General features: G+C 42.7%; 1 protein-coding gene across 1 annotated transcript; it reads right to left on the bottom strand.

Moving 5' to 3' along the window:
* Window positions 1-3121: 3121 nt before the first annotated feature.
* IL17D (interleukin 17D) lies at window positions 3122-12178 on the bottom strand. The gene is made up of 2 exons (XM_066339400.1): window positions 11958-12178; window positions 3122-4125 (listed from the first exon to the last, which is right to left on the bottom strand). The coding sequence occupies exons 1-2, from the start codon at window positions 12101-12103 to the stop codon at window positions 3810-3812; spliced, it is 462 nt and encodes a 153-aa protein (XP_066195497.1). The 5' UTR covers window positions 12104-12178; the 3' UTR covers window positions 3122-3809.

Here is a 12178-nt window from a genome sequence, read left to right as displayed (position 1 = left end):
GTGACTGACTTTACCTCATGGTGTCTCATGGGTGGACTTTCTGTTGGAACAGACTGTGGTGAAGTATGAGCACCATGCTACTCTTCCAGGGGCATTTATGACTGCACAGTTGTATGTGCTGCAGCCTCTTTAGCTACCCTAGCCCAGGAGGTTATGGCTGTTCCCTAATCCCAGCAAGATTAAGGGGTGTTTATACTTTCTGAGCACATCGTAGCCTTTTTCCCTTTTCCGCCTGCTGCTTTCATGTTCATGTTCCCCCATGGAATTCCATGTTTACCTGTAGATGTAGATCTTCACCTGTTCAGACCAACACCTTCAGGTGATGCCTGGCAAGCAAACCCAAACTAGCATCTTAGGCTTCCCTCAGCCTTCCTGAATGATAGGAATTTTCCAAAGTACCTTAAGTGATACTACAGACAAGAAAATAATCTCTTTACCAAGGATATTGTTCTGTGTTTTTGCTCCTAATGTATTCCAGGGACGACCTTGTTGAAGGAAAAGATTTTCCTGGCACAACAAAAAATTTTCTCAAATCAGCTGCAGCTGCCAGATAGTTCTAGCTTTGAATTGTTTGCATTTATTTGGCCTGGAGTTGGTTCAGTGAGGCATTTCATGTCTGCCTTCTGTCAACAGTTTGTGAAGCCTTGAAGCAACTCCCTTCCCCATGCAAATTATAGGCAAGGCTGCAGCAGCTGTAACCAGAGGGCTGGAAGCTGGAAAATGTCACACCACATTTGAAGTGAAACTGATATAAATCCATGATGTGATGACCTCGTTAAAAAAGAACCAATTCCAAACAAACATTTAACACTCAACCTTTCCCCCATGAGTAATGTGGAGAGAAAGGATATATGGAAGGATACTTTGAAGGCCAGCAAGTGTTTGTGTGGCTAATAGCTCTTGATGTTAAGTATTAACAAACAGTTGTTCACTAACAAAATATCAAACGGTTGCTCATGCTAAAACATAAACAGCTTTTAAGAGACACCTAAACAAAGCTGGATCAGGAAGCAAATTGGCTCAGCTGAAACGTCTGTCATAGAGGAAAAGGAGGATTAAGAAGGGAAAATGGGCTTCTAAATAAAATAACATAAAGATGCCTGAACCATAAGAAGCTTTCTGCACTTGTTGCAGTGTGACAAGAAGGTGGTCGCCAACACAAGTGCTCTGTTGATCCATGGAGCTTTTACAGTTCTAAGTACGTTCAGTCATCCAGTTTCTGAAGCTTTCTATAAGCTAAAGCATCTACTTTCCTGTATTGGAGAAAGTGATAATGTTCCATTTACTTGATTTAGGTTGCACATCCCAGGAATTCCCTGAACATGCTCTAGTTACTTGAAAACCTCAAAATTACTCCATCATTTACGTCTGGAGGACAAGAGAGAGTTGCAATAAAAAAAATAAAATAAAATAAAGATTGTATTGCAAAAGAGAGTTGCAATTAAAAAAAAGAGTTTTTTTTTTTCTCCACATCATGCAAATATATCCATGTGCTCTAATAACCGTTGCAGACAAATTTGTGTAACAAAAGTGTGTGGGCAGACAATGAGTTCTGCTGGAGGGCAGTTTGGCCAGACTTAGCTGGTAGCCCCTCTGGGTGGGTATTTATTAAATGTTAAGTGCTGCATGGTTGGACATTTTGCTGTTGTTGTTTGGGGTCATTATATTGCCTGCTAGAGTGAAGACTTTGTTTTCTATGCTGCCTTAGGTGTACATGTGGAGAAACTTCACGCTGCCTTAGGTGTACATGTGGAGAAAAACCTCACAGTGTACTGGTGAAACTGGAGGGCATCAGGCTGCTGAAATGTCACCTAGTGCAGTGTTTCTCCAGTTTTGTGGGTCAGCCTCCTTTTGATCCCCTCTGACTACCATTTCCCTCTGCTCAGAGGGTGAGAAATTTCTCCACATCTGGGGGAAGGAAAAGAGGTAGTAACTGCTACAAGTATTTACATTCTCTAGGAATAGGGACCTACCTATAATTGCTGGCAGCAGCCAGGCAATTAGCTGTTCTCTGAGTAGTATAAACATTTATGACCATCTCTGAACTCACCTTTGAGGATCCCCTTGAGACAGAAGCATCACAATTTGAGGAAACAGACCTAAAGACAAGGAGAACTGAGGAAAAGCATCTGCACAAAAAACACAAGTACAAACTTCAATCTGACGTTGTGATGGGAATCTTTATTCATTTCTGGAGTTCTTAAAGTTATTTTAAGCTTTGTAAAAAGATTCACAGATTGCACTGTAAAAATACTGTTATGCTAGACTGAGTCAGAGAGAGCACAGTCAATAATTATGCACCAAGACATGGAGTTGTCATATGACTTCCATTCTGTCTTCAGCTTGTTAATAGTGATTAGTTCATAGTCTTTCCATTCTTCATCCAACAACACTCCAAAGAAGAGTGTGTTTAGGTACTGTAGGGGCTTTCTTTGCTATGAATTAAGGCAAATTCTGAGATTCATGATGTAGCAGACACATTGCTGCACATGGTGTTTATTCAGTAAAGATATTGCAGTCATGATCCTTCAGCTGTAAAAGAGATTCTCTGCTGTGCATTCAGAGGTTTATCCATTTTGGCAAGTGTGGCCCTCTGAAAAATTATGTTTGTGCAAAGCATGCCTGGTCATTCCTGATTGTCATTCACTAGGCTGAGTCAACTTCAGTCTCTTCCTCTGGAAATGCAAGTTTTTGTATATGCAGGGTTTCTGGTGAGAGCCTGCCATCAAGTTCCATCCAGCAGTAGGCTGCACAGATGGAAGACTGCCTGTCCACAGGGCATCAGCTTTTGCAGGTGATCTAGCATAAGGAGAAATGAGTAACAGTAATTGTAAAAATCAGTTGGATTTAACAAGTTTGGGTTGGCTGGGACTCAACTCAATGACCTCTTGTAGGATCTGGAAGTTCAGACCTAGCCTGCTTATTCACCTGCAGTGCACCTGAGCTCGTGAAGCCAATCCTTAGTACTTACTTTTTAATGGGGAATCTACTAAAATGAAAAAGGTTTTGGCCTTTCAGCTGCATGGAACATAAGTTTTAACACGAGGAAGTTAAGCAGTCAGTGATGGATGAGATCAAATGCAGGACTCAACTGTGTTTTTTCTAATATTTTCTGTGGAATTAGACTTAGCCCCCGTCAAGAAGGTCCATTGCATTTTTACACTATTCTAGCATGTTTTTTCTTAACACCTTCGTGCCCTTAGCAATTTGGCAAGTTTAAAAATAGCAAGCACATCGAATATTGTTTCATGAATGACTCCAACTCAGCAAAGGTTTCCTTGCTTGTAGTGTATAAATTAGCCAAAGAAGTAACAGCTCAGAGGCAAAGTTTGAATTTTATGCAGTATAAAGGGAGGCACTCCCAGCCTGAGAAATTATCCTTTGCTGATTTGTCACATGTATGGCAAGTATGTGATTTTTATATAAGGGTACTTAAAAGTAGAGTATAAGAGACTCCTTAAAAATATCTACAACCAGTAGCTTGCAATAGTAATAGCTACCATGTCTTACAGTTGCATCATCTAAAATTTATTGTGAATAAGCAAAGATAAAACGTTCTGCTCTAAGGAAAAACAAAGGCTACTTTGGAGTTTGCAATAATGAAATAAGCAAATGAGTTACATGAGCTAAAGAAGTAGAATGAATTTGCATCTCTGATGATCTAAGTGACTGGAGTTTCCATCTTACATCTGAAATAACTAAGCAGAAAAAGAGGGCAAGTGAGTGTGTTTGCTGCTATGGTGCAGTTTCCTGAGGTGGTGAGACGACGATGTGAGGCCAGTACTGAGACATGACTTTCAATACATTCTTCACTCTGACGAGGGCTTGTTCTGGCCCACCAGCAACTTCACTTCTTGCTTATCCAGGCTGGAATTGACGCTCTCCGCCTCCTTTTCCTGCTCGGGGACGCAGGTGCAGCCCACGGGGATGGTGATATAATCCTCAGCGTAGACGTAGCGGCCGCCGGCGCAGGCGGGCGTGCGGCGCAGGATCACCGTGGGCATGAACACCGGGGTGCTGCGGAAGTGCAGGCTCTCCTCGCCAAAGATCCCCATCAGGCAGCCCTTGCACAGGCAGTAGGCCTCGGGAATGTACTTAGGGTATCTCGTGGGATCGTAGGAAATTCTAGAGGGAGCAAGTAAAGATTCATTAGGGCCTCTAAAACTAGGTATCTGGAATTATATAGTCCTATATATTATTATAATTATTATAGCATTATAATAATTATGTCATGTTTTTGTAGTCTCTGTCAGGAAAAAGTAGCTGTTGCTGTCTGACTTCTGGTTTGTAAAGGGTAAAGAAAAAACCATGAACAGCTTACAGAACTGATTAGGTCTTACTATGCACATGGAAGTATGGAGTGTCTGGCTTTCTGAATTGTGAGATTCAAGGGTTTAAACAGAATGAGTTTTGCATTTTGGACCGGATGGGTAAACAGAACATTAAAAAAGACACTTGGGCATTTCTAAACTTTTTATCTGCCTTGATTTCTTCAAAAACTGGTTAAATCCTTGTTAACATTATTAGTGTTAAAGCCATGACATGATGTTTTAAAATTTAGTAATTTAAATAGAATTGAATTGTATTATTATTTCTGCAATAGGTTTTTCTCCTTAGTACACTTGGGGTCATAAATTTGCCTTCCCCTTGAAAGCAGAACTCTGTATTGCTTTTTCTAATTCATGTCTACTGTATTTTCCTCTAACCAGAGAAGGGGGCAACATTTTCATGCCCACACTGAGATAAACTGCAGCTTCCTGGGATGGGACATCCACAGCTTCTCTGGGCAACCTGTGCCAGTGTCTCACCACCCTCACTTCTTAATTCTTCCCAGTGTCTGATCTTAACCTGCCCTCTTCCAGTTTAAAGCCTTTATTCCTTGTCCTGTCACTTCATGCCTTTGTGAAGAGTCCTCCTCTCTTGTAGGCCCCCTTTAGATACTGGAAGGCTCAGTCTGTCTTTAGAGGAAAGGCTCCCCATCCCTTTGGGCATTTTCATGGCCTTCTCTGGACTCACTCTAACAAGTCCATGTCCTTCTTGTGTTGCAGTCCCAGCTCTGAATGCAGTCCTCCAGGTGGAATCTGTTAATAGATCTTAAAATGACCTTAAATCTTAATTGATTTCAAGTGATTTCTAAATTGTGTTTCCCAGGGTTGCCATCACTTCCTTGGATATCAAAGTGTTCACCTTTTACCTCTTCAGTCTGTCTCTGAGATGAGAAGAGGCTTCAGGTTTGGAAGAGGCAGAACTCTAAGTCTTGTCTCAAGCTGTGACTGCAGTCACTGCTAGTCCAGAAAATCTGTCCTTGTGAGAACAGGCAGCCTGGCTCTCCCTCTCACACCCACCCCTGGGTTGACATTGATGTTTTTCTGGTCACAGGATTGGTCAAGGAACTCATTCAACTTAGGAGTAACTCCATCAAAAGCTGGGGTTTGGTCTGTCAGCTGTCTTGCCACACGTACACAGAGTGTACCAGCCAGAGTGAATGAGCAGCTTTAGGCAGGGACAGAAGGGAGCCGCTCTTTTCAGAAGTATCACCAATTCATCTGGTTAAAGGAAATCTGGAATTACAGCTTTTGACTGATTACCCTGTCATCAAGGAAAAGAGCCTTTTTTAGTATATATGTAATGACCATTATGTTATATATATATATCTGTATAAATAAATAAAGTTTAAAGAATTTGTTCTCTTCACAAAAGAATCTGACCAGTTCTCTTAAAGCCAGACATCTGTGATGTTTCAGATATTTTTTGCAATGCTCCTCTGTCCCACTTATACTCGCTTACTTCCCCAGGAAATACCTTCATGTTGCAGGATCTCACACCAGTGTGAAATAAAATGCCTGGTAGCCAGCAGAAGGGAAGAAAGGGGAACACAGATCTTTCTACTGTGATACATTCCCATTTGAAACTCAAGTGTGAGTAATTTCAGTGGTGGATTGTTAAAAACACCATGTGTCAAGTTACTGGTATTTCCTCTGCTGTATTATCTCTAGCACCTGGTTTTATGATGTTACAGGAAAGCATGAACATGCTTCTGCATGCAAACATGAGAGGTTTCACTCATAAAAGGAGAACGCTGTCACTGGAATCATGGTCTACAACCATCTCTCTCCTCGAAATTCTCACGTGGAAAAAGTCAGGTATTTCAGTGGGGTGGGTTTTTTGAAAGATGGTGTGGTTGTTGGCATGTTTTTCTACTTTCCAAGGGAAAAAATCTCTTATAATACTAAGTTCAATGTCAATACATGTGAGGACTGGAAGAAATCAGAGAGAATCCAAACTTGATGATGGATTCAAAATATAGATGTGGTTTTGCATCCAGACCAGAACTTCAAGGTTGAAGCCTCTAAGTAAGTAATGCCTCCTGAAATCAATCTTAACTCAAATGTCACTAAAACTTAGAGCCACATATAAGGTTCTGCATCTTCAGCTCAAACCTGTTCAGAAAAGCCATATAAATAAAACCTCATTTGTATCTTTCTAGGCAACCCAGACCTACTTGGGTCAGAGCCACTAACAAACACCAGTAACATCCAACATTTAGCTGAATAAATGCAGCTGGACCTGCTTCCTTCTGTTTGCATGAACTGAGCATAATCGTGCTGTGCAGAGAATGACCACTGCCTCAGCTGCTGTAGTTGGATTCCTCTCCTTTACTTCAACCACTACAAGTCATGTTTTAACATCTTCTCCTGGAAGAGGATAAACATTTTTGATCAGGTTAATTAACCAGGTAAAATACATGCTGAAAGTTCCTACTATGCCTTTCCTACACCCAAAAGATGGATGGGAAAAGTGGTGGAGAACCAGAGAAGTGCAACTTTCCACAGGTATTTAAGTGTCACCTGCAGCCTTGTGTCCCTTGCTGAAGCCACTGCTGCAAACCAGACAGCCCAGACACTTCCGTGAGGATTGCCCTTTCCTGTGAACTCAGGTCACCACTGTGTAAGACCAAGTGTTCCTGGCCAGCACTGCTGGTTCACAAGTGACAGGAGCAGTGAGCTGTGCTGGGCTGCTCTATTCCCATCTGCTGGAACAAGAAGCAGGTTTGTGCTGAACTGGAACTGCTAATGAAGTGTGACTCGGCTGCTTTTCCTTATGACCCTACGAGTGCTTTGAGAGCTCCCAGTGAAAAACAAACTTCCTGCCATTTACGTACTAAGCCTGGAAACTCGAGAGAAAACTTTCTGTCAGAGGTAAAACTCTTGCAGCGACTTAATCTGCCTTCTCCTGTACCACTACTTTTATATGTAGTATTTTTAATAATATTGTCACTTCATAATTTCCAGGCTTCTGGTTCCACAGGGTCAGACGCTGTGCTGGGGCAGGGAGCCCACTCTTCAGAAAACCACTGTTAGCACTGGGCTAACAGCTGGATGTTATCAAAAGTCTAATAAGCAGATCATCATCCCCTTCCTTCACACTCTGAAATACTTACAGGATTAAGAGCTAACAGCTTTTTCCCCCCTTGCCAAGACATACATTTCTCTGTAGCAGGTGTTCTCTTGTTCATGTTATGCTTAGTTTATTTTATATACAGGCAGCAACATAGTTATTACTACTATAGGTAGCACAGTGCTTGCACAAAAATAGCCCAGTGCTAACTGACCTTCTGAAGAATTGTACAAATGTGCTCAACTAAAAAGGATGGCTGCTCTGCATCCCCTTCTATTCCTTCCCTTGGCTGCATCTTTGGGACATGCACACTGTGCTGCATGGTAATGATAAATCCTGGAAAATGCCTTGCATAAGCTTCTAGAAAATCACTGGAGTATTATTTGAAGGAAAACCCTCCTGTATGACTTTGTTCAAACACACTGCAGACAAGCTTGGCTTTTACCAGTGAAAAATTACTTGCCCGTATCATTTTTATTAAGATTTGATGTAAATGAGCACTAAACCAAGGATGCTTATAAACTGAAACTAATTTTTGAAAAACAGAAAGAACAAGCTGGGCAATGTTTGAGAGAGGGACTGGCTAACTTGGCTAACATCATCAGAGCAACACTGACAATAAAAGGTACATCTTTGTAAATTAACCATTAGTAGATGCAGGATTAAGCTCCAGAGGCAGAAAAAAAAAAGCCACAGGATTTGGAAATTCAGAAACATGAACGACTTCTTGAATACACATAAAGGAATTTTCCGAAACTCACATAGAAGTGTGTTTGCAAACTAACAATGATTGTTATTATAGCCTTAAGACATCAGAAAATAAAAATAGATCTGATATCTACAGCTTGTTAATGAATGTCATCTGTGCTCCGCAGCACCATGAATGGAATCACAAGTCAGCACTACCTGTAAAAATGCTGCTGCCCTCAGCAGGATCAGATTTTTCAGCGTTTGCTCTGAGCTTTATGATCAGACCCCCACAAATGTTTAGGCAGACATTTAAAATAAATCCTTTTTATAATGGCTCTTGTCCACGAGCATTTTCTGTGCATCTCTGGAGCTGTGCTTGCACTACTAATGATTCTCCATGATTATGGCTTCTGTAAATGTTAACAAAAGCACCTGTCCTGTGCTGTCAGCAGGGTCTGCAGGTCCCATATCATTAATTCTTGTTAAGCAACCCTGAACCACAGCAGTAGCCAAGTGGCCCATGCCAGAACCTCCTTGTACAAGCAGGCTTTCTGGATTTCATTGAATGTCCATGTAATACTGTTAAAAAGGACAAGCAACCCCTGGATAGATGTCACAAGCTGGCACACAGTCAGCCTGATGATTTCATGGCAGAACTGCTGCTGCTGGCTCTGTTTTTTAAAAAATATGTGTAATTTGTAGCCCACCTTCCTGAACTGCTGAGCAAATCCAGCATGCTCAACTGACTTCAGGGAACTCTGCTGTCTCTTTATAGCTCTGCAGAGCAGAGTGATTCGCATGATTAAACTCTGTGCCCTGAGTTATATACTGATCTCCTGTGGCCACCAGGATGGAATTTCAGTATCAGACACACAAACCAGTATTTTTCCCCTAACTTTTGCCTTAAATACCACCTGTTGGTTGATGCTAGCAGCAGGGTCATGGACCAGATGGATCTGTGGTGCAATCCATATACAACTCCTGTATCTCTGGGTTGTAGTAAGCAAAAATGATGTAAATCTTGATTTTTGCATAACCAAATTAAAAGACCAAGTAACGGAAAGTAAACAGTAAGCACAGAACAAAGACAAGCAAAGAAGCCACACAAGGTTTATCTGAGCTTTGAGCCATTCAAACCTAAATCTTCCACACTTAAAGTTATCCAAGAATGGCAGGCTTCGATACAGATGATGCAGCAGAGCCAACACTATACACAGTTCTCTAAGTAATATATTTGATTCTTTCTCATAAAGGCTGATATGAAAAAATTCCAGCTGACTTGGACTGAACAGTCATGTGAACAGAAGAATTACAAGCAGCAGCGTTAAACAGCTGGGAGCAGGTGCCTGGGGAGATATTCAGGGGAAGGTAAGTAGAGCCAGACTTAATATCTTTATTATTAATGACCTGGAATAGGGAGTATAAACAGTATGTTAATGAAATCTGCAGCTGGTAACAACGGGAACTGCTGCAACACCAGTGAAGACAGAGAAACAGCATGAGGTACCTTAGGCATTAAAATGCACGTCAAAAAGAAAAAAGAGCCTTTATGAACAGAGCAGAAATGAATTGCACTGTAAGTCTGTAGGTGCAGAAAAGAAGCTGGGGAGCAGGATGTCTGTGAGATGCTGGAACAGGACAGGCATCTTGATGCAAATTTCAATTAGCCAAATTCAGCCTTTGAGCAGTGTCCTCTCAGGGCATACAAAAGGGGTCGGCCTACAGTGAATTTATGAGCATTCACCACTAGAACAACTTTGGTGATTCAAAAGATAGTTCAGGAGACAGCAATGAATCTGTGAAGGGGAGCAATTTACGAGGGAAAAGAATTAAATGCAAGTAGGCTTGTCAAGAAAGTGCTGTAATACGGAAGAGACACATGTGCAGCTTTTCAGATTAACACTTCAGCCATGGAGAAGAAATTGTTGGGACTGTATAAACGAAATTGGTTAACCATTGACAAAGCATAATGGGACAATACTTGCAGTCTTTAATGGAGAGCTGTGTGTCCCTCTCAAAGATATGGAATAACTCTATTGGGATTAAGGAGCTTCCAGGGTACCCAGCTTAAGACCACAGAACAAAACAAATTTTCACATCTAGCTTCAAAATCTATGAGATAGCAGGTGGCAATAGCTAAGTATGATATCATCTTATATTCTACACTTTAATTACACATATTGCGATATCTGTTGCTGTCTCGTTGCACACTAATGATACAGTAAAACTGCAGTCACAAAAAAAGCTGTAAATGAGATCTGTTTAATAGACAGGGTACTCAGGCCTCTTTACTCGAGAGAAACATTTTTCCCACTGAATATAATTTTAGATTTTGCTTTCAATGGTGTAATACTTCTTCCCCACTATATTTTAAAATTTGTAGCTTGGAGATGTCATCAAGTTACTTGCATGTGAGTAGTTAGTGTCTGAAAACACTTTGACGAAAAGTACAGTGGATTTACTTTTGTAAGCCAAGCCCCAAAAGCAGCTCCATTAAGAAGTAAGCCTATACAGAGCTCCAACTGAAAACAAATACCTGCCCAACAAGATGTAAGGACGGAAGGCACTGTTTTTAAACCAGAGGAACAGTTTTCTGATAGCACCAGTGTTTTGCAAAACCACTGTAAAAAATACCTGAGCCCACTGGTAGGTGTTTCGTTCATGGTATTTACTTTGTGCACTCTTAGGTAGCTTAAAAATCCTCAGTCTTCTTAAAGAAAATGTATTGCTAAAAATACTTCGCTTATGAAAGGCTTACTGAGCAAATACACCATCTTTCTCTCAGTAGGATTACTTCTTACACTAAAAGCGAGCAAAACCCATGCCATAAAATAAATATTTATTGGAGAGCCTAACAAGGAGATAACTGTTTGCTGAATACACAAGGAACTGCATCAAAGTATATACAGGGATAATGTATAAAAAGTAGCAAGAAAGTAAGATCCTTTTAAGTTTGCACATTTTAGCTTTCTGTTGTCTGCAGTCCTTTACAGACAGCTGTAAGCAGAACTCAGTCTCATTCAAACCACCAGAATACTTCATAGTCTTCTGAGAATATGATCAGACACTGGGTTTAGCATGCTAGATCAGTGGTTTCCAAGCTTGTCCAGAGCTTCCTATAGAAGTGAAAGCCCTTGTTTCATGTGTTAACCAGCCTCACAACAAATTAACTTTACTTAGTTGTTTTTCTGCCTCCTAGAAATAGTCTGTCAGCCCATATCCACCTCAGGGGAAGGAGGTTTGCAAAGCACGTGTTGAAAACACAGGTGTAGAGTATTGCTGCACTCATTCCTTGCCTACGCTCCCACAGCAAAGGGGACACCGAGCCCTTGGGACTGTTTGGTAGGTGACCAGAATACAGACTGCACCCTGATGTATTTTAGAAACAGCGTCTGGAGGCACATTTTGGGGGAAGCCCAGATCTGTGCCCCTCTGTGGCTGCTGCAGTCAAGAGGTGCTTCTTTGGTGGCGACCCTTTGCTGAGGGTCCTCTGATTGTCACACATGACAATTCGCCCAAGTGACTTTTTGAGGGTGGTCGGTGCTCCCGGGTGGGTGTGGATGCGGGTGTGAGCTCCGTCTCACGGCTTGCTCCACCTCATTCATTTCTCTTTTCGCCCATAAGACCTATTCCTCACACAAGCTGTTTCTAGATAATTACCTTATATCGCCTACCTACACGTGTGCTTTAGCGCCTTTCCTGCGGCTGCTGCCCGCGGCCACCCCGAGCCCCCCGAGCCCCGGGCGGGGCGCGGCAAAGGCGGCGGAGCCCGGCGCTGCCGGTGCCGCACGGGGACCCCTCCTCGGCTCCTTCTGCCCGCCGGGCGCCCTGAGGCGGCCGCTCCCCGCTCCCCCGGCGCCCGGAGTCACCTGTATGCCCAGGGCGATGCGCTGCGCAGGTTGACGGGCAGCCGGACCCTCTTGTCGGCGGGCGGCCGTGCCCCGGCGGGGCAGCTGGCGTTGTGCTGGCGGCCCGGCGGCTCGGGCTGCAGGGTGTGGTGGAAGGCGCTGAGCATGCCCGCCGCCAGCCGCCCGTACAGCTGCTCCAGCAGCTCCTCGGGCCGCTCGCCGCAGCTCCGGGTCCGCGCCGG

The sequence above is a fragment of the Sylvia atricapilla genome, chromosome 2 (genome assembly GCF_009819655.1).
Source record: "Sylvia atricapilla isolate bSylAtr1 chromosome 2, bSylAtr1.pri, whole genome shotgun sequence".
Lineage (NCBI taxonomy): Eukaryota > Metazoa > Chordata > Aves > Passeriformes > Sylviidae > Sylvia > Sylvia atricapilla.
This window is presented reverse-complemented; position numbering and strand designations above follow the sequence as displayed.

Excerpts from the sequence above, each read along its gene's own strand:
- IL17D (XM_066339400.1), bottom strand. The coding sequence starts at position 12,103 with ATGCTCAGCGCCTTCCACCACACCCTGCAGCCCGAGCCGCCGGGCCGC. Across the intron at positions 4,126-11,957 it reads GCATCGCCCTGGGCATACAG|AATTTCCTACGATCCCACGA; the intron begins GTGACTCCGGGC and ends TGCTCCCTCTAG.